At 33.0% G+C, this 23,342-nt stretch overlaps 1 protein-coding gene across 1 annotated transcript; it reads right to left on the bottom strand.

The window, feature by feature from the left end:
• Nucleotides 1-2,912: 2,912 nt before the first annotated feature.
• LOC127722282 (growth hormone secretagogue receptor type 1-like) lies at nucleotides 2,913-12,441 on the bottom strand. Its single transcript, XM_052229174.1, has 5 exons — nucleotides 12,402-12,441; nucleotides 7,868-8,110; nucleotides 7,328-7,402; nucleotides 6,746-6,820; nucleotides 2,913-4,311 (listed from the first exon to the last, which is right to left on the bottom strand). Exons 1-5 carry the CDS (start codon nucleotides 12,439-12,441, stop codon nucleotides 3,344-3,346), a joined length of 1,401 nt encoding a protein of 466 aa, XP_052085134.1. The 3' UTR covers nucleotides 2,913-3,343.
• Nucleotides 12,442-23,342: the final 10,901 nt, after the last annotated feature.

Genomic DNA, 23,342 nt, shown 5'->3' with positions numbered 1-23,342 from the left:
CCAATTGGCAAATTCAAAAAGAAATTCTTTAAAAAATATGAATGTATACGCAGGATGATGATCTTGTGAATTTTTGGCTAATATTTTAGTAATTGTGAAATATTAAACTTCCAAGCTGGCATATATGTATAGTTTATGAATTTATTTTATTATTTATTTATATATACTAGTTTTACTTATAAGTGACATAATTATGCATATCAATGAGGCCTGTTATGATAATATCGCTATAAAAATATGTCGATGTTTATCTTATTTCATGATCCGTTCATTTTATTAACATTACATGTTCAACCAGTGTTCAAATCGCTCGAAATTTTGAACACCTCGTGTTAAAAAAAATAGAAACAGATATCGGCTGGCGATTTAGGCGGTTAAACGAAGAATGGATACACATAAGAAAGAGAACTGGAGAAGGGACTTCTATCCCATATGAACACGAAAGAAGTAAGTAACAAGTTAGAATAATCTCCATAGGTAGTTCGATGGCTTCCTTGTTATTTTCTCATGCCAGATATATATATTTGTCAAATATTCATAACTGTTTTATCCAAATTTTCAAGATTCAACATAAAAGACGAATTAAAAGACGGGCTTTAGATATAAACGTAAATAACTGTCAGCTTTGTTCTGATGATTTCCTAAACTGATAAATAAACAGTCTGTCTGTTATACAGAATAAATGATGATTTTCGACATCCACATACATTAGCTGAACACTAAGTGTTAAGAACTCTAACATCAAGTGTTAAAAAATGAAACACAAAGGCATTAAAAACTGAACACCACACATTCAATTGATGAACACTAAGTGTTAAGAACTCTAACATCAAGTGTTCAAAAATGAAACACAAAAGCATTAAAAATTGAACACCACACATTCAATTGATGAACACTAAGTGTTAAGAACTCTAACATCAAGTGTTCAAAAATGAAACACAAAAGCATTAAAAACTGAACACCACACATTCAATTGATGAACACTCTAACATCAAGTGTTCAAAAATGAAACACAAAGGCATTAAAAACTGAACACCACACATTCAATTGATGAACACTTGTGCAAACATTTGGAACACCATTTTTGACTTAGAAAATGCATTTGTTTTTTTATTTGCAGGAATCGTTAGATTAAAATGTTTGAATTAGGAACCGGTAGCCAATAATCACAAAAAGGTCATTTCTGCATGCTATAAAGTGGTGGAAAAAAGAAAGATGTCGAAAAAAGGTATGACAATATATGTATATTAATAGCTTATGTGGGTGTATCATTTCTATCTGTTCACCTTAGGTCAAGAAATCGACTTTTGTAATTTATTATGTCAAAACTTGCATTTCATTGCTATAGAATATCAATTTGTACACTAGTATATATCGACATTAAAGCATAACAAGCATTGCATAATTTGATGCTTTATGAAAAACTCTCTTCTAGTAATTTTTAATTTTATTTTGCAGGATATATAGGCTCATAGAAATTCCTTGTTGTGGAGGATTTTGACATTGGAAGTTGAAAACAACACATAAAATACCACCCAGTTGATAGCTTTAAGTGAAGGTGCACTGAAAAGTGGAGCGTACATTGTATGTGATCGTACAAGAACTGTTGGAATTTGCAAACTTTTAAACTTTCATTGTGACAAATACCTATATCATAAACTATCTAATTATCACATTGACATGCTTTTTTGGTTAGGATACAAATGATGTTGCAACTATCTAGTCATGTAGGGGAAAATCATTATTTGTGATATATATTAAGTCAGATTAAAAACATTATGTATGTGATTTCACTGACTGTTACTTGTGATATCATAAGGTATCTGGTGTACTTTTCTTACATATAATATGCTCATTTGATTACATAAAGAATTACTTGTTAAAATATGTTTTATTGTTATATTTTGCCTGATTGAATATAGTTTTTATAACAGTTTATTTAAGTTGAGTACTTATGGAAAATTATGTACGCTTGAAAATAGAACATGTTCCACATTTGAACACCATCACTTTAAACACTTATGTAAACTGTTCTGAAAGTTAACGTCTGGTGTTCTGAATCTTAACACTTTGGCTTTAAATATGTTCTATGTGTTCAAAAAGTGTTACATGGCTGTTGAACGCGTCGACGTATTAAGATTTTGAACATTCGGACACGTTAAATCGTAGAACACTAAGTGTTAAGAACTCTAACATCAAGTGTCCAAAAATGAAACACAAAGGCATTAAAAACTGAACACCACACATTCAATTGATGAACACTAGTGTAAACATTTGGAACACCATTACATGTTCAAAAAGTGTTACAAAAAAGCGTTCAAGCAGTGTTCTATTTATTAACACTTAGATTTACAGTGCACATGTGGTACCGTCGTGTTGCTCATGTAAGTACATATACACCCGGTGACAAGTCTAATTCGGTGGGTTACATTCGGGGAAAAGGGGACGGGATTATAGTTTGGACAATTGGAACATATCTGTCGTCATCTGTGAAACAGATATTCCATAACGGTCAACCACTCGTGATGGTGTCAAATGTAATGCCTTAAGTAAGTTGCAGTGATGACGCCAGAATCTTACAAATCTGCTTTCATTTTTAGCTATCTTGTACCATGAACACAAATTGGTGTCTGTGTCTTAAAACAAAATGCTGCAAGAACAATGCGGTATGGGTTTTGCTCATTCTTGAAGGCCGTACGGCGACCTATAGTTGTTAATTTCTGTGCTATTTGGTCTCTTTTGGAGAGTTGTCTCACTGGCAATTATACCACATCTTCTTATTTTTACATCTAACAAGTATTCCAACAGGGAAAAGTTTTACATACCATAGAAGTCGGAAAAACATTTAAATGATATTTTTTTTTTAATTTTGATTATTTCACTCTATACAGAGATATTAGGTAGATCTATTATCCTTCAAATGCTCCTCATATGTCTGGCTTAAAATACTTCCAATTGGAAACATAGACAGATCCACATACATTATTTAGTTTATAATATAGATCACTGGTAGTAATGATGAACTTGGTTTTTACAAACAACCATCGGTTTAACAGCAGAAACCATATAATTTACATTGTAATTATATTACAACATATTATTTGATATGCGCATGCACAAAAAAATGACATATTATTGTCAATCGGCAACCCTCGGGTGAATCCGGTGCTCTCCCTTGTTCTTTAGATAGATGTAAGGAATCGGCCGAAATAGCGACGAGTGATGTTAATTTTAGTCGTTCAGAAAGTTAACTTCGATTCCAAACATGTTATATTATATGTCACACCGAATAACACGTCAAACGATATGTCACGCATATGTCTTAGTGTATGTCATAAACTGATTATTGAAGCTTCATTACCTCCTCTCTTGTTCTTGTAGAAGACATACTAAGATGTCGTTCTCTTCGGAATACCCTCTTGAGTTCAAGTCGGAAAGATCGACCAGACATAATGTATATAAAGAAATTCACACCATAATTACAGTATGATATAACGGAGACAAACGATTGAAAAGGCATAAGAAAGAACACCATCTCTATGTCCTGGTTCTCTAAAGTTACCTGCCATACAAATGATATTACCACCAGAGGGAGCATGGTTACTAGATATGTAAATGAGATGGCAAGTAACATCAACGTGGTTTTGTGAGATCGTTCGACAACGCGAGATCTCGTGTTACCGGCAGCCTTTCTCACTCGATGTATCTGATAGATAACTAGGCTGTTACAGACAAGTACCAGTATAAACGGCAATGTTAGAACCAATGTAAACTGGTAAAAATAAATGTGTAGATTCAAATACTCTGAATGTGTTTCCATATCGCCTTCACAGTTACCCCCGACATTTTTTATCATTATGAAACGGAATATTTGAGATATGCACATGAGAATAAAAGTTGAAATGATCATCACGATTGCTCCGGTTTGCGTTCTCAATATTGTCTTTCTAAACGGCAAGCACATCGCTACAACTCGCTCGGCAGCCATTCCTACAATTAGCCATGATGACATCAGATAACACACGTGCTCATAAAAGCTATAAATTTGACACGAGATGTCGCTATAATTTGTAAAGACTCCATCTTTCTTTTTATCGTGCATGAGTTGATGTATCAATGCTATCTGTCGATTAATCAAACAGAGACTGTCAAATACTGCTAAAGCACAGAGAAAATGACTGTAGGATTTCTTTCGGAGGGATTTGGTCTTCATTAGTAAAAACGACATTATATTCCCGCCAATTCCGATAAGAACGATAATCGGTGTCACTATTTGCTGGGTCCACCATCCCCATCGTTCTGGTTGGCGACCTACAAAAATCCAGAATTGAAAAATATGATCTAGATATGATCATTAAAATATGAATTAAGTTCCTTTCATTCAGTATTCTTTTTCTCTATTTTTTATATTTAAAAGTTTGCCCATTATTCACTTTACTTTATATTTAAGCACCCCACTTTTCTATATTATTCATTTTTCTGGTATATTTTTCTATATTCTTAAATTGTTGTGCCCATTTCCTGTAGTACTAGTCGATGGAGAGTTGTCTCATTGTCACTCATACCACATCTTCTTATATCTACATAATACTCTATTCTGTAAACCCCATCAAGACCCTCATAAATATGTAAGTGCTAAGTTATTCTTGTTCTCTCTTCTTTTTTTAGGGCTGGGGGGAGGGGGGTATAAATTTTACCAATACAAGAGTTTAGAGTTCTTAAGACAAGTTTTAATGGATTTACTACAACTGATTAGACAATTAAGTATTGTAAAGATGAATTCTGTTTGATTTGCAATACTTTGAACCAGCTTATTTCGCGTAAACTTTTTTTTGCGTTTCACCCTTTCTACCCAATTTCGGGAAGATTTATTTTTGCGATTTTATAACTTTGTTGATGTATCTACATGTATATTAAAAATCCTAGTTTGACCGTTTCGCGACGATTAATATTGGCGCGGCAACGAGCCTCTTTTTTATGTTACAAATATCTAGGAAAAAATATAATAGTTAATTAGATAATTAGATTAAGAATAGTAAGCTGAAGTAGTTACGAATTTTAAATTAAAATTTATTATCTGTAACACAGAAAAAGAAGATCCAGTCCCCAGTCACCTGTGTCATAGTTTAATGCTGAACATAAGTTGCACTTACCAATCGCAAGCAGTGTTTCATTTGTGATGTTTGACTCCATTCTGAAATAAAATAATGAATAATTTTAAAATGCACGCAAACGATAAATATACGAGGCTAACCGAGATATTTAAATGTTTGGCCTTGCCATACGGCTTGTGATCATTGTATTTACGTACATGTATTAATTGTTCAAAGACGAACTTTAAACGCTCAATAACTTGTCACGTGATTTTCTTATTGCTATGTGGGTGACATGTTCTCCATATCTATATATTTCTATAATATTCTTCCGCAGAAGGACATTGTGTTGACATTAGTTACAAACAAATTTGCTTTTTTAGCAAAGGCGAAGTTTTGGATTTATTGAGAAAGGATTTGACTATTGAATTTCTTTTGTACTATTATAGCGATATATGAATATAAGACGATGTGATATGATTGCCAATGAGACAACTCTCCACTAGATACCAAAAATGACTTAGAATTCAACAATTATGCGTCACCGTATGGCCTTCAATAATGAGAAAAGCCTATACCGTATAGTCAGCTACATAAGGCCCAGACTCTATACATGCATAAGACTTTAATGCGAATTAATTTTGTTTACTATAACTTAATGAACATGCGAAATCAGTCTTCACCTAGAAATCAACAAAATAGAACCATTTCAGAAATATTGGACAAATCGAGAGCAGTGCAGTGAGAACAATAATGTCTGGATGGGTTTACAGAATAGAGAATAATGGGGAAAATATAGAGAATAAAAGACTTAAAAATAAAAAGTAGATTACAATAGGCCAAAACATAAACAAAAGAGAATAATGGGGTGATAAAATATAAAGAGTAGAGAAAATAGAGAACAAAGGAAATAAAGAATAGAAAAAAATGCCAAAATCTTAAAAATACAACAACGAAGAGCCCTCATAGAGAATATAAGACCAACAATAAGGAATAGAGAGAAATAGGCCAAAAACTAAGGAATAAAGAATAATGGGATGCTTAAATATAAAGAACAGAGAAAAATGGGCAAAAAAAAAAGAGAATAGAGAAAAATGGCCTAGAAATTCAAAGAACATAGAAATGAAGAGTTCCCACCTACACCCTCTGTTATTCAAATAACATTGGTCGTGACAATAAATAAATTAAGCTGTGGACAAAATGAAGCAAGAAGAATTATATTGATTAAGCTTCCTTTGGTCATTAAGTATCTGGTAAGGAATAATTAAAAGCTGTCCTTGCTGAAAAGTTCTTTTGTCTCTGCTTACGTGAGTTGACAAAATTAATGCAAATCGATACCGGATCTAATAACTTAAGAAAGAAAAATAGGTATTCGAGTTTGCCATTTTGTTCCTTTGTATATGTTATAGTTTCCGTATTCTATCGGTGTCCTTCGAACATATTTTACTTCATTCATAAAGTTCTGTAACCTCAATACATACTTCCATCTAGGATGATCTGGACGGGGTTCATAGCATAGAGAATGACGGGGGGGGGGGATGTAAATATTACAGCATAGAGAATGACGGGGGGTGTAAATATTACAGCATAGAGAATGACGGGGGGATGTAAATATTACAGCATAGAGAATGATGGGGGGATGTAAATATTACAGCATAGAGAATGACGGGTGGATGTAAATATTACAGCATAGAGAATGACGGGGGATGTAAATATTACAGCATGGAGAATGACGGGGGGGGGGGGGTAAATACTACAGCATAGAGAATGACGGGGGGGGATGTAAATATTACAGCATGGAGAATGACGGGGGGATGTAAATATTACAGCATAGAGAATGATAGGGGGATGTAAATATTACAGCATAGAGAATGATGGGGGGATGTAAATATTACAGCATAGTGAATGATGGGGGGATGTTAATATTGCAGCATAGAGAATGACGGGGGGATGTAAATATTACAGCATGGAGAATGATGGGGGGATGTAAATATTACAGCATAGAGAATGACGGGGGGATGTAAATATTACAGCATAGAGAATGATGGGGGATGTAAATATTACAGCATAGAGAATGACGGGGGGATGTAAATATTACAGTATAGAGAATGATGGGGGAATGTCAATATTACAGCATAGAGAATGACGGGGGGATATAAATATTACAGCATAGAGGATGACGGGGGGATGTAAATATTACAGCATAGAGAATGATGGGGGGATGTAAATATTACAGCATAGAGAATGACGGGTGGATGTAAATATTACAGCATAGAGAATGACGGGGGATGTAAATATTACAGCATGGAGAATGACGGGGGGATGTAAATATTACAGCATAGAGAATGATAGGGGGATGTAAATATTACAGCATAGAGAATGACGGGGGGATGTAAATATTACAGCATAGTGAATGATGGGGGATGTTAATATTGCAGCATAGAGAATGACCGGGGGGGTGTAAATATTACAGCATGGAGAATGATGGGGGGATATAAATATTACAGCATAGAGAATGACGGGGGGATGTAAATATTACAGCATAGAGAATGATGGGGGATGTAAATATTACAGCATAGAAAATGACGGGGGGATGTAAATATTACAGTATAGAGAATGATGGGGGGATGTCAATATTACAGCATAGAGAATGACGGGGGGATATAAATATTACAGCATAGAGAATGATGGGGGATGTAAATATTACAGCATAAAGAATGACGGGGGATGTAAATATTACAGCATAGAGAATTTTGGGAGGATGTAAATATTACAGCATAGAGAATGACGGGGGGATGTAAATATTACAGCATAGAGAATGATGGTGGATGTAAATATTACAGCATAAAGAATGACGGGGGATGTAAATATTACAGCATAGAGAATGACGGGGGTGTAAATATTACAGCATAGAGAATGACGGGGGAATGTAAATATTACAGCATAGAGAATGATGGGGGGGATGTAAATATTACAGCATAGAGCATGACGGGGGGAAGGTAGAGAATAAAGGGGTGCTCAAATATAAAGAATGGAGAATAATGGATAAAAAACAACTAAAATTCAACAATACAGATATGCCTCTCGTCAACAAAAAACTCATCAGTGACGCTCGAAACAAATAAATATTACAAAGGCTAAATAAAGCATGAAGTTAAAGATCATACAATATGTTCTTCCAAGCTGCAAGCTACATTATTCATTAAACATTAGCGAAGCTGTGAAGTAGATAATAAAAAATGTGTACTGGTGCAAACATATTTTATTATCTATCAATGTCGAATTTGATATATAAAATCTAAAAAAAAAACATTTGCACAAATGTTATATTGGCGCAAATGAACGTTAAATATAAACGTATTTACACTTTTAGTATTCAGCTGAATTTTGTCTCCGAATGACCTTAGATCTTTCTCCGAATAACCTTCTGACAATCACTTTTTAATTATGACGTCAAATTTTTTAAATTGTGATGTTAAAATTTACGGGAACTTGTGTGATTTTAAGTAATGGCGGACAAATTTGCATACAAGTGTAAATACATCTATTGGAACAAGCATAGGACGACGTTTACTGCTAATAACTATGGTATTTTTCACTATGGTTATAAAGTTCTAATTAATACATGTTCAGTGAATGTTAAAAACAAAAACAATAGCAAACGCAAATTCTATATGAAATGTGGTTGAAATTAAGTTGGTATGTGGTTTATTTAACATTTTTGCACACTGTTTATAAAATTCAGGATATCGATCAAATGTTTTTAAAAACTAAACGAATAAGGTAACCTCTTATACAATGCAATACGATATTGTATACTGGACTTTATCGCTATTTGGGAATCTGCGACACTTGACCCAAGAATCTTCGTCGCTTAGACTATTGACGTCATACAATAATCACTTTTCCTTTGTTGCGTCAGACATTTTCTATTGTGACGTCAAAATATTACGGGAACCTTTGTGAAATCCAAAAATGCCGGACAAATAGCGATAAGGTGTATTAATTGTCAATTAAACACGCACAAACGGCAGAATAGTTACAAACAATTTATTTCAATGATTATAATTAATTATTGATGATTAGTAATAACGAAATAAAGTTAAAAAATACAATAATGCAGTGTATAAAATAGTGACAAAATCGTTTTGACCTTTTTATTAACAACAACCAAAAAAAAAAAAAAATCGCCTGTTTGGACCACTGGTTTAAAACATGATAAAGGGGTCTCAGAATATAGCTTTAATTATAACATTTAACGTCTAAGAGTATTATTTCTGTTCTACAATCATTTCCATTGATTCAGAGTCTCTTTTATTCAGTACTTAATAAAGTTTCTATTCCTGTACGTTTCGGTATATTGACGGTCATTGGGGTTACCATTAATACTAATATTTAATTATTATGGTAATGAGTTCACAGAGAGTGACAATCTATTTCCTGAATAGAGTAATATAGTGTCACATAAAAGACACTTCCATGCCTTTTCTTTCTTCTAATTACTGATTTGTGAGAAAACAAATTATTTGTTATTGTATCTTTGAACAATTGAAAAAGACGAAATGCTCTGTGGGACGACTACAACCAAAATAACATAGTTTAAATCAAAAGAAAATAAAAAATTTGTAAGATTATTAAAAGATTGATTATCAACAAAAAATCTGAGTTCTCATAACAGCAGATGTTCTGGCGGAAAAACAATGAGTGTCAAGATGGGGGTACTTAATTTCATTATTCTTTAATTTTTATGCCATTTTTTCTCTTTTAAGCATGCTTTATAAATTTAACCTAGCTGTTATTCTCTATTCTTTATAAATATCTTAACACCCTATTATTTTCTATTCTTTAGTTTTTTGGCCTATTTTCTGTAATTTTGGACCATTATTCCCTATTCTGTAAACCCCTTCCAGATCCGCAAGACTGACGTCAATGAGACAGACAAAAATAACGAAAAGAGATTTAGATTAATTTTGGTTCATTTATATGTTTCGAAGTTTAGTGTGACGTCCATTTTCGCTGAACTAGTATACATTTTTGTTTATGTGCCAGCTGAAGCCCGCCTCCGGGTGCGGGATTTTCTCGCTGTGTTGAAGACCCCTTGGTGGCCTTGGGCTGTTTTCTGCTCTTTGGTCGGGTTGTTGTCTCTTTGACACGTACATTCCCCGTTTCCATTCTCAATTTTATTTAGAGGTCAACAAACAATCTTCAACAATGGATAAGTGAAATATGAAGGTCTAAATCTTAACCTAATCTAAATAAATTTACTTCTTGAATTCAGAATTTTCATATATGTAACAGTAGCTTAAATGTTTAAAGCAGAACACAATTTCAGGGTGATTTGTTTCTGCAGTGTGGTCCTGTTGTAAAATGTATGAAATCTATTCAGAGGTAGATCGGCCAATTATTGTATTTTATACTACAATTAGCCTACTACCATAAGTCTCCTGTTAACCGACACGGTCCACCAAAGTGCGATGCATACATATAAAAATAAGATGTAGTATAATTGCCAATGAGACAACTCTCCACTAGAGACCAAATGACATAGAAGTTAACAACTATAGGGCACCGTATGGCCTTCAACAATGAGCAAAACCCATACCACATAGTCAGCTATTTATTTTAAAAACAATGAACGAAATACAAATATGATATACAGCAACAAACGACAACCACTGACTTACAGGCCCCTGACTTGGGAGAGGCACATACAGAATGTGGCGCGGTTAATCATGCTAGAGGGCGCCCAACCCTTCCCGTGACCTGGGACAGTGGTGTAACAGTACAACATATGAATGGTATTTGTACATTATATTATACGATTATGATTATAATTAAGATTATGATTATGATTAAGATTATGATTATGATTATGATTATGATTATGATTATGATTATGATTAAGATTAAGATTAAGATTGAGATTGAGATTGAGATTATAATTAAGATTATGATTAAGATTATGATTATGATTATGATTATGATTATGATTATGATTAAGATTAAGATTAAGATTGAGATTGAGATTATAATTAAGATTATGATTAAGATTATGATTATGATTATAATTAAGATTATGATTAAGATTATGAACATGTATATTATATAATTGCCCTTAAATTAAGATTGAAACTCCCCTTTGGAAACTTTTTCTTATGTGGATAAACTTCTCTCTATGAATTTCATTTGAAATAGAAAACAAGCCGGAAGCCAGCCACAAGATGTCTGATTTAATTTAACCAAATTAATTAATATGTCATTTTTTCCTGTACATCAGAAACAATTTTGCAACTGTGTATTTGACTGTGGTAAGATAGCAATAGGGTATACCGATGTAAGTTCAAATTTATAAGTCTAAGTATGCATAGAAAAATACCATTTAACTCCATAAGAAGTGAGACACGCTGTTTCGACAAAATAACTTCTCTTGATAAGCAGCGTCACTTATTCGGATGTCATATCCAGTTAGGACTTGTGTCACTAATGGAGCGGGAATTCCTGGACCTTCCATAGCAAATGCCCGAGTTCAGTCCCTATTTTTGACGGGGTTTGTAATTTTGAGGGTCTGAATGGGGTTTACAGAATAGAGATTAATGGCCAAAAAATTACAAAGAAAAATGAGCAAAATATATAAAGAATAGAGAGAATAATGGGGTGCAAAAGTATAAAGAATAAATGTGGAGAATAAAATAATCATGTTACTGTTTACAGAAATAAACGATTTACAGAAAAAAGAAATCATCTAAATACAGAATATTTTAATTGTAAAATCATTTTCATGAGAATTTTACAGACTAACATTATTTATAAAGATATAGAAAAATACCATAAAAAAGTTTGTGATTACAGAAACTAAGGACCCCCATCCAGACCCTCATTTCTTGGTCTTTGATTTTCTGTATCCTATGTTGGCATTTTGGTCATTGTGCTATCTGTTTTTTTCTTTACTTATTTGTTTTAAATCCTCCCTCCATTTGTCTTGGGATCTTCTCTATTTAGGTTTTACATACTAACTGACATTATCGAAGACCCCAACCCAAAGGATGACTGGGTAATAGAAATATGGTCACTATTGGTCGTCTTCCGACCAGCAGTATTACCCTTGGCAAAGTTGGGCGTCCGTTCTTTTGTGCGGGATGTATATATACGCAGTCACGTCCGATCAGAATGATGACGTTTAATTCGATGCCTCTTGTAGAGAGAGTGCCACGCTTTTGCTTGTAAAGAACCCTTACAATTACAAATACTCTTTGAGGGGTCCGAATGTGGTCTGTTGTAAGGCTAAATTTGTGTACTGATCCAATATACCCTCATATTCCAGTGGCAGTTCATGTTCCCCGCCCTTCATCCTGGTCGCCTTCTATTACAGGACCTACCTATTGTATTTATTGTTTATTTCTTTTAATCTGAACATGCATGAAATATTTGCCACTGGACGCGAAGCATTTAACAATCAATCAATAAATCGAAAATTCCCCGGTAATTAATAGAATAAACAAATGATTAGGGGTATCCATCCATGACACAAAATCAGTACATGCGCAGCAAAAAACATCCTTTCTTTAGTAGCCACATAATGATATTAAAAACCCGAGAATCATGGTAGCCAGAATAACATAAAATTAGAAAAAAAATATATGCTAGAATTGGGTTTAATGGGGAAACGAAATAATATGTTCAGTGGTTGTCGTTTGTTGATGTGCTTCATAAATGTTTCTCGTTTTCTTTTTTTATATAGATTAGACCGTTGGTTTTCCTGTTTGAATTGTTTAACACTAGTCATTTTGGGGCCGTTTATAGCTTGCTGTTTGGTGTGACCCAAGGCTCCGTGTTGAAGGCCGTACTTTGACCTATAATTGTTTACTTTTTACACATTGTGGACTAGGATGGATTGTTGTCTCATTGGCACTCATACCACATCTTCTTATATCTATAGACAGTTGGTTTTCCTGTTTGAATTGTTTTACACTAGTCATTTTGGGGCCGTTTATAGCTTGCTGTTTGGTGTGACCCAAGGCTCCGTGTTGAAGGCCGTACTTTGACCTATAATTGTTTACTTTTTACACATTGTGGCTAGGATGGATTGTTGTCTCATTGGCACTCATACCACATCTTTGTATATATATAGACAGTTAGTTTTCCTGTTTGAATTGTTTTACACTAGTCATTTTGGGGCCGTTTATAGTTTGTTGTTCGGTGTGAACCAAGGCTCCGTGTTGAAGACAATACTTTCACCTATAATGGTTTACTTTTACACATTGTGACTCGGATGGATTGTTGTCTCATTGGCACTCATACCACATCTTCTTATATCTATATACTATACACGATTTCCAAAAAACAAAATAACCAGGTTGATATAGATAAATATTTTATTTACCTTTACGCATTAATGAGATTCGTGGCGAGACTGTTTTAAACATTAATTTATCAGATATAAACTTAGTTAATAAATACTTTATTGATAAAGTCGCACACAGAAAATAATATGTCTTATTATTCCATCCGGGAACTGTTTTTACCAGTCTCGTAGTGGTAGTTGAATTACATGTATCGTTATCGGCGTCTCGTGCTGGTCTCGTGCTGGCACTTAGACAACTTATACCGTTATTATCAAATCTCGCGAGAGTATTTAGATTACAAACTGAAGTAAATGTTGAAAGAAATAATTGTAAAATTAAACGCTTCTTCACATTACAATACGGTTGCACTAGGATTTTCATGCAGAAAATGGCACAGTAAAACAAAATGAATTCGCGACCCCCAAACCCCTCCTCTAACGCTTAGCGTATTACCATGTACTGGTAGCTAGCATATTCAATTAATAAAATATATGTATTCCTTCTTATTTAATCTTTATTTTTTTATAGCTAGTTTTCTCTATTCTTTATAAATTTTGCCTATTATTCTCTATTCTTTTTTTACTTTTTCAAGTTTCTCTATTTCTTTATTTTTTCGCCATTTATTCTGCCTCACTTTGCCCATTATTCTCTATTCTGTAAACCTTATCAGGTTGGCCTATATAGCTTTCTTGCAAAAATATTATGGTTTTCATGTGTTTTCAATCAATTTTTCATGTTTCGTCTCAATAAGTTTAAAAAACACATCAACATTTAATTGCTTAAGATTATTATCAAAATAGGGCTTAAATTTGAAATTTTACATCATTCAAGAGATGTAATCAAAGTTGAAAATGATAGTATACGTTAAAATAGATATTAATACCTATTTATTTCTTATAGTTTGACAGAAACGAGGCTTCGAACTAACATTGACTTTTCATTAAAGTTTTAAAGAAGCAATCAGTGGAAAATTAGACAGATGAAAGATTTTTTAACCCATGGTTAAAGGAGATCGTATGATAAGAGATTGAATTATTGAAAATAACACTTTATAAAATTTGAAAAGGTATGCTAAGACCACTTTTCTGTTCCCCTTGAATTCGGAAATCAAAAAGTATTATTAATCTATAAAATGACAACATTTAGATGTTTATAATATAAGATACTAACTTGTCAAAAATCTGTCTTTATATTTTTGGATTTTGTCTTCCATATTTGCATTAGGGTTGGTTTCAAACTTTTTGAATTTAGTGCAAAACTGCATCAACTGCCAAAATTGCTTCATTTTGAAATAGTGTCATTAATATTTAGATATGAACAACCGTTACAGCTCAACCGAAATAGATATTTCGCTACAAGATATATTTTACACAAATGTTGATGTGTGTAAAATATCATTTTAATTATGTGCGAAGTGGCTTTTTAAGGTCAACTATGCCAATATCTACATGGGTTTGACATTATAGTGATAATCATATGTAGTGACCTTTCTGCACTAAAGAAGCCATAATAAATTTACCATACGTCCTCCTATTGTGCGACAGCAGCGCTTTCATCGAGACCTTCAAATGTAAACATTATGAAAGCCAGAGAAGTATAAATACGCAGACACGTTTTGAGCTATGGGACCAAAAGGGACGTATGACGAATGATCAAATTCATCTAAGATCGACTTTACCCGAGGGAGTAAAGAAAAAGTTTCTTTATTTTTTTTTTATTTTTCAGAAATGCGATAAATAAAATCATGTCAGTACCGATGCACTAACTACTGAGCTGAAGATACTATCGGGAATGATAAGAAACTTTATCTAGCCATTAAATAGAAAAATAGGGGAAAATGTGAAATCTCAAGTAAAATGCATGAATTGAATGATATTATCTGGACACTTTTGTGCAGAAATTTCTGTTATGCACCCCCGTCTATTACTTTGTTAGGTTAGACGCGCCTGATGAAACGTTTCGGACGCATTGAATTTATCAAATGTTGTTCTCATTTGCTGTCTCTGCATGTCATAAACATGTCAAAATTCGACATAGTTGATTATTCGTACATATCTATTTTACACAATTTTGGTCAAGATTAGGTATGAATTGAGGCTTTCCAAAAAAAATTATTCCACCCGCATCAACATCATGGCAGAACTATTACAGATCTGTACACACATTTTTACACAGTCTTAGGGATGTGGCACATATAAAACGTTAATGAAAGTCAAGATCAAATGGATAACATTTCGGCAAATTGTGCATTCTTTAATTTTTATGCAGGAAGTTTGAAACACTAAGGCAAATATGTCAGACACAAAAATGTAAATACTGGTATCTAACAGATTGATGTTGTGTGAATAATTAAAGGGTTTTTTTTGATTTTCGAATTCTAGGAACCAAAACAAGTTGCTCTTTCATTAAATTCGTTTATATTTTGACCTAGGAATGGATTATTATTCTTAGGTGATAAGGTCAATTGTACCAACGGTGAGTTTATTTATATTTTTTTTCATCTCTTCTTCCCGCCTTCATTCCTGTCTTCCTTCTTTACAGAACCTACCTAAAGTATTGATCGTCTATTTGTTCTCGTCCTAATTACGCATGACATATTTGCCTCTGGACGTTAAGAACACATCAATCAATCAATTAATCAATCAATCCATCAATAAATCGATTAATCAATCAATCATAATAACATACATGTAATGATAAAATCGTTGACAGAGCCTTTATAATTACTTAATTCTTTCAATTAAACAAACCACGACACATTAACAAATTATGTCATACGGAGTCGGAAAACAAAGAAAAGTTAATAATATAAAACCTGTCATTATAGACACGTTCTCACTTCAAAGTCAATAATATAAAACCTGTCATTATAGACACGTTCTCACTTCAAAGTCAATAATATAAAACCTGTCATTATAGACACGTTCTCACTTCAAAGTCAATAATATAAAACCTGTCATTATAGACACGTTGTCACTTCGGTTTATACCCTGTCATTATAGACACGTTCTCACTTCGGTTTATACCCTGTCATTATAGACACGTTCTCACTTCGGTTTATACCCTGTCATTATAGACACGTTCTCACTTCGGTTTATACCCAGTCATTTCCTAGACATCTTCAAGGCTTCCGTATTAATGGAATAACACTACAGGAAATTGTTTTAAACCTGTCGTATTTGTCGCATTTTACCGGTATCAAGCTATCTTACGCAACATGCTTTGTTGAAATATGAGACGATAAGCCTTAGACAAATTGTCTGGAACACGATTCGTATCATAATGTGACAGAATTGAGCGTTTTCGGAAATATATTTTGGATAATGTGTCCGAAGATTAAAACATTATAATTTTTTCCATTTAAATTTCCCGTCACAATATTGAGCGATCTCGGAAATATATCTTTGATAAAGTGTCCGAAGATTAAAACATTATTATATTTTTCATTTAAATTCCAGTTTGATCTATATCTGAATAGCGATTTGCATATACATGTGTATGCATCGTCAATGATATTTCCGTATAACTAGTAAACAATTTTCAGATCTAAGTGGAGTTTCTTAGAAATCTAATCCAAGATCGGATTAAAAGTTTTGTTGAAAGTTTATGGCCTCAAATATTTTCTTCGTAGGGAAAGATTTGCAAACTTTGAAGCATTAATTAGGCTTCGACAAACCATATTGTGTAGGGGAATGTTTTAAAAAGAATAAATTGTTTGATTTTTTTTAAGTATGGGTACTAAACGCATAAAACAGTCCATTTCAATTCGAAAGGAAATAGACCCAAACATATACGATATGAATAGACCACACATGTATTTACCATATAGAGAGGATCGCCTGTATCGCTGCACTATTAAAGTTCATCAAGCGTCTTCGTGATCGTCATTATGCAGGATAAACTAGAAACAATGTTTGTTCCGTAGGTACTTAATCACAATTCCCTAATGACAGCAGTGCTTATTATAAATTATAAGAATTTAATTTGCCGAATAATTCGTACAATACAGCATTATATTAGTTCAGCCGCTCGCTCAACATGGGAAGGAAGTGACGATGCCCCTAAACGCACGAATGCTGTTCACTAAAACCAACGAACTCGAAAGTGGTCTATTGTTGCAGGGATAAAACTTAATAGGGTTTTAAAATAGTCACTCCTACCAAATTGTCTATCATGTAGCTTTTGTACGTAAAACGCAAAATACATATATGTAAATATTCCTAGTCACTAGTGCGCATGCTACGTCCATCAACTTTATTTCAGCAAGAAAAGTCCATAAACTCAAAAACAAAAAATTCAGAACATATCAAAACCCTGACAGTAAACCACCGTTTATTACATTAATTCTATAAAATTAATAGATTTATTGATTAAAATTTATGATGTCTAGTGACTGTAAATTATGCCCCAAACGTTATTAAAACGATTATTATATTGAATTGAATATTATAGTCGCTGTATATCATATCTGTTTTTCGTTTATTGTTTTATATAAAATTAAGTTCGTTGATTTCTCGTTTGAATTGTTTCACATTTTGTGCTATCTGGGCCTTTTATAACGTGCTTTATGGTATTGGTTTTGCTCATTATTGAAGGCCGTACGGTGACCTTTAGTTCCTAACATCTACGTCATTTGATCTCTGGTGGATATTTGTCCCACTTGCAATCATACAACTTTTTCTTATTTTTATATTTTTACTATTAGATACTTCTGTTCCCAGCTTCGTCTTTGTTGATCGGATAACGCTTCGTCTTTATTGATCGGATAACGGTTCGTTTTATTCTATCTGTTATGGTTGATTGTTTAACTTCCAGTCGGAAATGTTTCATAATGGAAAGAACAAATCGACAATAAATACATTAGGTAGGTTCTGTAAAAATTAAAATAACAAAAATACCGAACTCCAACGAAAATTCCAAACGGAAAGTCCTTTATCAAATCGCAAAAGCAAAAGCTCAAACACATCAAACGACTTGAAAACAACATATTCCTGACTTGGTACAGATATTTCTTTATGTAGAAAATGATGGATTAAACCTGGTTTTATAGCTAGCTAAACCTCTAGCAAGGTAGGGCGACCTGCCTTGCAACATGTTTCAGGTTTATTTTTTTATTATGCAGATAACGCGACACTTTTCCGTCACGAGGCATCGCAATTAACACCTCAAATTCCAACCGGATGTGGCTGCGTATTTATACATCAGGCTTAGCCAAACGAACGTCCCACTTTATCAAGGTTTTTACTGCTACGCTTTCCCGTTAGAGAAGTCCATGGATGACTATATTTATCAACTCCAGTTTACACTTGAATCAGATACTTGTAAGCAAAGCATGGATATGTATACATGACCCTATTCATTAATATTCATAAAATTCAAGTTTGATGAAATAAACATTCATGCACCAAATTGTACCATTTTCACTTTTAGAAATTAATGATAGAGAACATGTTTCAAATGTGTATAATTTCAATCAATACTATAATAATAGTGTTCAGCTGATAAGTTAGTTATAAACAAATTGTTAAAGAAGCATGACATAAAGGTTAAAGGTCTAAAGTTGAATGTTGGTATACTCCCTCGAATATACCTTTAACCAAGTTTAATTACTTTAGGTGAGTAAATATCTGAGATCTGAACTTAGACTTTAAACTAAATTAAAGGAACGGAAGGGTAAAATATGGGGTTGTGTGACCTACATAAATGGCAAATATGGCACTGATGCATGTTTACACCAAGTTATAAAATTGTAAGTCATTTACATTTTGTATATCTCGGAGTAGATACCTTTAATTGTTTTACTTGTCTCTTGACAAAGTAAACATTTCACTAAAATCATAAAGTTTGTAAACTAGTGTACCCTTCAAAAGCCCAAAGTCCTATTATAATTAAAACCTACAGAAAGTAATAAGATTCACTTGCATATAGAAGTGCTTTAAATTGATTGATTGATTATTGGTGTTTAACGTAACTCAGCACTCTTGGATATATCGTGAAGACCAGTTTTTATTGCTGGAGGAGGTCGGAATGAACCACCGAAAAAAATGAAAACAACACGTTATTAATTTCATGCGTCCGAAGCGCTTTTCTGGATTTACCTTCATCAGGAACACTCAAAGCCGAATATATGAAGGCCGAGGATGTATAAGAATCAAAACAGTTGAAGAGCTAAATAACCAAAAAGGACCTAAAAAATAGCCAAATCCATCTAAGGTCAACTTTGCTTGAGGGAGTTGAAACCTTAGTTTCTTTATAATTTTAGAATTTATAAACGGACAATTTTAAAACCTTCTCAGGAAAAACGGGCAATCCTTGTCGATGAAGATCGGAGTCGAACGTTGCTGCCACGTGCGGGACTCGAACTCACAACCCCAGTGTTGACAGGATAGTGGTCGCTGTAGAGGAATTACTTTTTCTTTTGATAACATTTTATTCATTCATGTACAATAGATGTGTACAATAGATGTACAATAGAGTACTTAGACCATTCGGTCACCGGGGCCCTTGCAGGTTTTTTTTTTATCTATTGAATACGTTTTATTAGTTTTACAGAAATTCTTTATATTTTCGTCTAGCATATTTAAACACTAAAATAGAAAACAAAAATATAAATTGCCATGTGATTACTTATGAAGTAGACAAACGTTAAATTTATGTTAAATCATCAAATGTATGCATGTACCATGTCGATTTTACCCGACAAACGAGCACTTTCTTTGTATGCAGAAATAGATCAAAGGAAAGGTATTCATAAATCATGAATGCATTAATTTCATTATTGAGCCAGACCTTACTGGTGACGAATAGGTCAATCTTTACTATACTTATTTAATAAGATACATCGGAAATGATATACTGAATGGTGACCTGTTATACTTCATGTTTAGAGGGAATTATTCTTGAACTGTCTGTATTTATATATATATACATAGTTACACACTATTTGGAAGATATATTAAATATTCTTCAAGCAATTATAAGCAGCGTAAAGGAGGGTAGTCTATGGTTTCAACAATCTATATGTATCTTGTTACTGTACAAAATGTTACTACAACATGTAGATACAATTATTTTAATTTTTACAATGGAAAAACTTCGACGTACAGTAAGATACAAATGTTACATATGAAAAGTGTATTGGTTTTGTACATGCAACTATTAAAATCGTTATAGCACTTCTAATGAATTATTTTATGGAAAAAAAATATTGGAACATGTTAGGTCAATTTCTTACGAAACATGTTCTCACTGAACTATTCAAATAATTAAGTTCATCTTTCTTATCAAAACTAATGAAATTTAAACGGAAAGCAAAAAAAAAAAAAAAAAAATTGAAAGGACATTGAATTTTGTCTGAACTTCGAGTTAAGTTGCTATTTATATTACTTGTTTAAATTTGCAGTCGTTTTGACGTTTACTACACGTAAACGTCGCCTATAGATCACAGCCGTTGTTTAAAATTTTGGTATACAAACTTCCAAGTATTTTTTTTTGTAATTTTGGAATAAGCATTCGATGGAATCATTACATATCATTTTCATAATTCAAGCACCGCAGATTGAATATAACAATTTATTTTTTAACAGATGGACGGACCTTACGTAACAACAAGACAAGTGTCAAATAAGATATAACTGGTATACAATAAAACATGCACCTTTATCAAGATCGATTGATTGTTGCTGTTTAACGGCACTTTCTGCACAATATATAATGTGGCGTTTTTTTTTTTGGTGGAAGAAACCGGAGTGCCCGAAAGGAATCACGGACCATCGACAGGAAAACAGACAATCCTAGTCATATAAGATTGGAGTCGAACAACCTGCCCGATGCGCGGTTCGAACTCGCAACCTCAGTAGTGATACAGTAGATGAACTAGGCTAGTCAGGGTCGGATACAGAATTTTGAAAGGGGGGGGGGCGTAATTCCCGATAATTTGATATATATAGGCAAGCGGAGCGAGGCGAATAATTTATGGACGATTTTATTCTAAAAAATTATAAATATCGCTAGATTTTAAATATTGTTGGCGATCAAAAAGGGGGAGTACACCCTGCATCCACCACTGCTAGTGATACAGTAAATGAACTACTTAGACCATTCGGCCACCGACGCCTTTCTATATCAAGACAAAAACTATACATTTATTTTAGTCTTATCCTTGATTGACCAATGAATTTTATTTTTCTTAACGTCCCGTGATATCTATTTCATACGTATTCAGGACATGAATCTATTATCAATATCCAATTAGTAAGCTTTGCAAAGTGGGTCGAACGGGATATTGAGGTAAATTAGACCGTTATTGGAAAAAGCAGGGATTTTACATAGTGACAGATTTTACCTTGCAAAAGGTCACATTCGAACCCCCTCAATATACTTATTTTAGGGGTAAGTAGTGTAGGAAATATCTAATCATATCATATCTATCTATCTAGCTACATGTATCTCTTATCTATTTCAATAACCAAAATTCAAAATTTAAGTTTCTTTAAATTTCACAATCAAAAATGCAAATAGCAACGTGCTGAATTCTTCGAGAATATTCAAAATTTTGAACTCAGATCATAATACTAAATAGCTGATTCTTCAGGACTACCCGAGGTCACCCTGTGTTAAATGGGAACTCGTATTTAGCATTCTTTAGTTTTATGTATTATGTATTCCTGACTTTTCCATCGGCATCAGCGTAATCCATCCACATTCGATAAACAAAATCTAATTCTTTCTTTTCATCTTCAACTTTTCTGCTGATTTCATTAATGTACGCGTATATAAAAAATTGAAACAATTACAATATTCTTATTTCACAGAAGTTCAAAAGTTACATAGAATTCATTCCTGATTTTTATTTATTTATGTGATGCTAATTTCTATGATTTCAGGGGGTGAAAAATATCTACGAATTTAAAAAATCAACAAAATAAATAAATATGTATCGAATTTTGTGAATATAGACAAACAAAGAATTTTAATACTAAGCAAATAAAAACATATTTGTTTAGCATCGGTAGAACAATTACATTCAATGAAATAAGTACCAAAGAATTTTAAGTAAAATTGTCTTCAAATTTACCCATCAATGTATTGAACAAAAACAAATGAAAATACAGCAATAGAAATATGATCGTTTAAAAGAAAAAAATGAATAAAGTTTTAATTCACACGCATTCAACACCTACTAAAACCTACAATTAGAGAAACAATTATTTTTATAACTAATTATAAAATAGTTCGCTCAGTATTACGAAATTCAATTAGTCTTTCAAATCAAAGTAATTAAAAAGTAATGTTCAAACAGTTCGCTTTGCATTGAAAAAACTCACAAAGATGCCAGGCTTACAATTTTGTACGCACAGAATTATAATTTCAATCAAAGAAAATTAATAAGTAAAGAAATCTTGACATGCAGCACCTTCTATAATACGAATTATAAATTCACAGACATAAAACTGCTTCTAAGAGCTTATCTGCCACTGGACGTTAAGCAACCAACAATCAATCAATCATCTAAGAGCTTATCTGTCCATTTAAAACAAATCCGAATCTTCTTATAATTGGGGTGTGCATATGGCGATACCATTAACAACAGCCAACAGAAAAGCTTTATGGTATAGTTAGATTTAAAAAGTCTAGGAATAAAATAGGGAAACAATTCAAAAAAGAAAACTAACGGCCTGATTTAAGCTACTAATATAAATCGGAAAATTATGACTGACAACAAACAACAACTTGTCTTTTTTCTTACCTTATATAATACGAATTATAAATTCACAGACATAAAACTGCTTCTAAGAGCTTATCTGTCCATTTAAAACAAATCCGAATCGACTTATAATTGGGGTGTACATATGGCGATACCATTTACAACAGCCACTCAAACATCTGCTTGGTATGATCGATAACC

The sequence above is a fragment of the Mytilus californianus genome, unplaced genomic scaffold (assembly GCF_021869535.1).
Source record: "Mytilus californianus isolate M0D057914Y unplaced genomic scaffold, xbMytCali1.0.p SCAF_12, whole genome shotgun sequence".
NCBI classification, from domain to species: Eukaryota; Metazoa; Mollusca; class Bivalvia; order Mytilida; family Mytilidae; genus Mytilus; species Mytilus californianus.
The sequence above is the reverse complement of the archived record's forward strand: the minus strand, read 5'-3'. Positions and strand labels throughout refer to the sequence as shown.

Bases quoted from the DNA above. Each gene is read 5' to 3' on its own strand.
- LOC127722282 (XM_052229174.1), bottom strand. From the start codon at position 12,441: ATGAAGGGCGGGGAACATGAACTGCCACTGGAATATGAGG. The intron at 7,403-7,867 runs GTAATATTTACA...CCCCCGTCATTC, and splicing joins CCCCCGTCATTCTCTATGCT to TCCATGCTGTAATATTTACA. The intron at 4,312-6,745 runs GTAATATTTACA...GGATTTTTGTAG, and splicing joins CACCCGTCATTCTCTATGCT to GTCGCCAACCAGAACGATGG.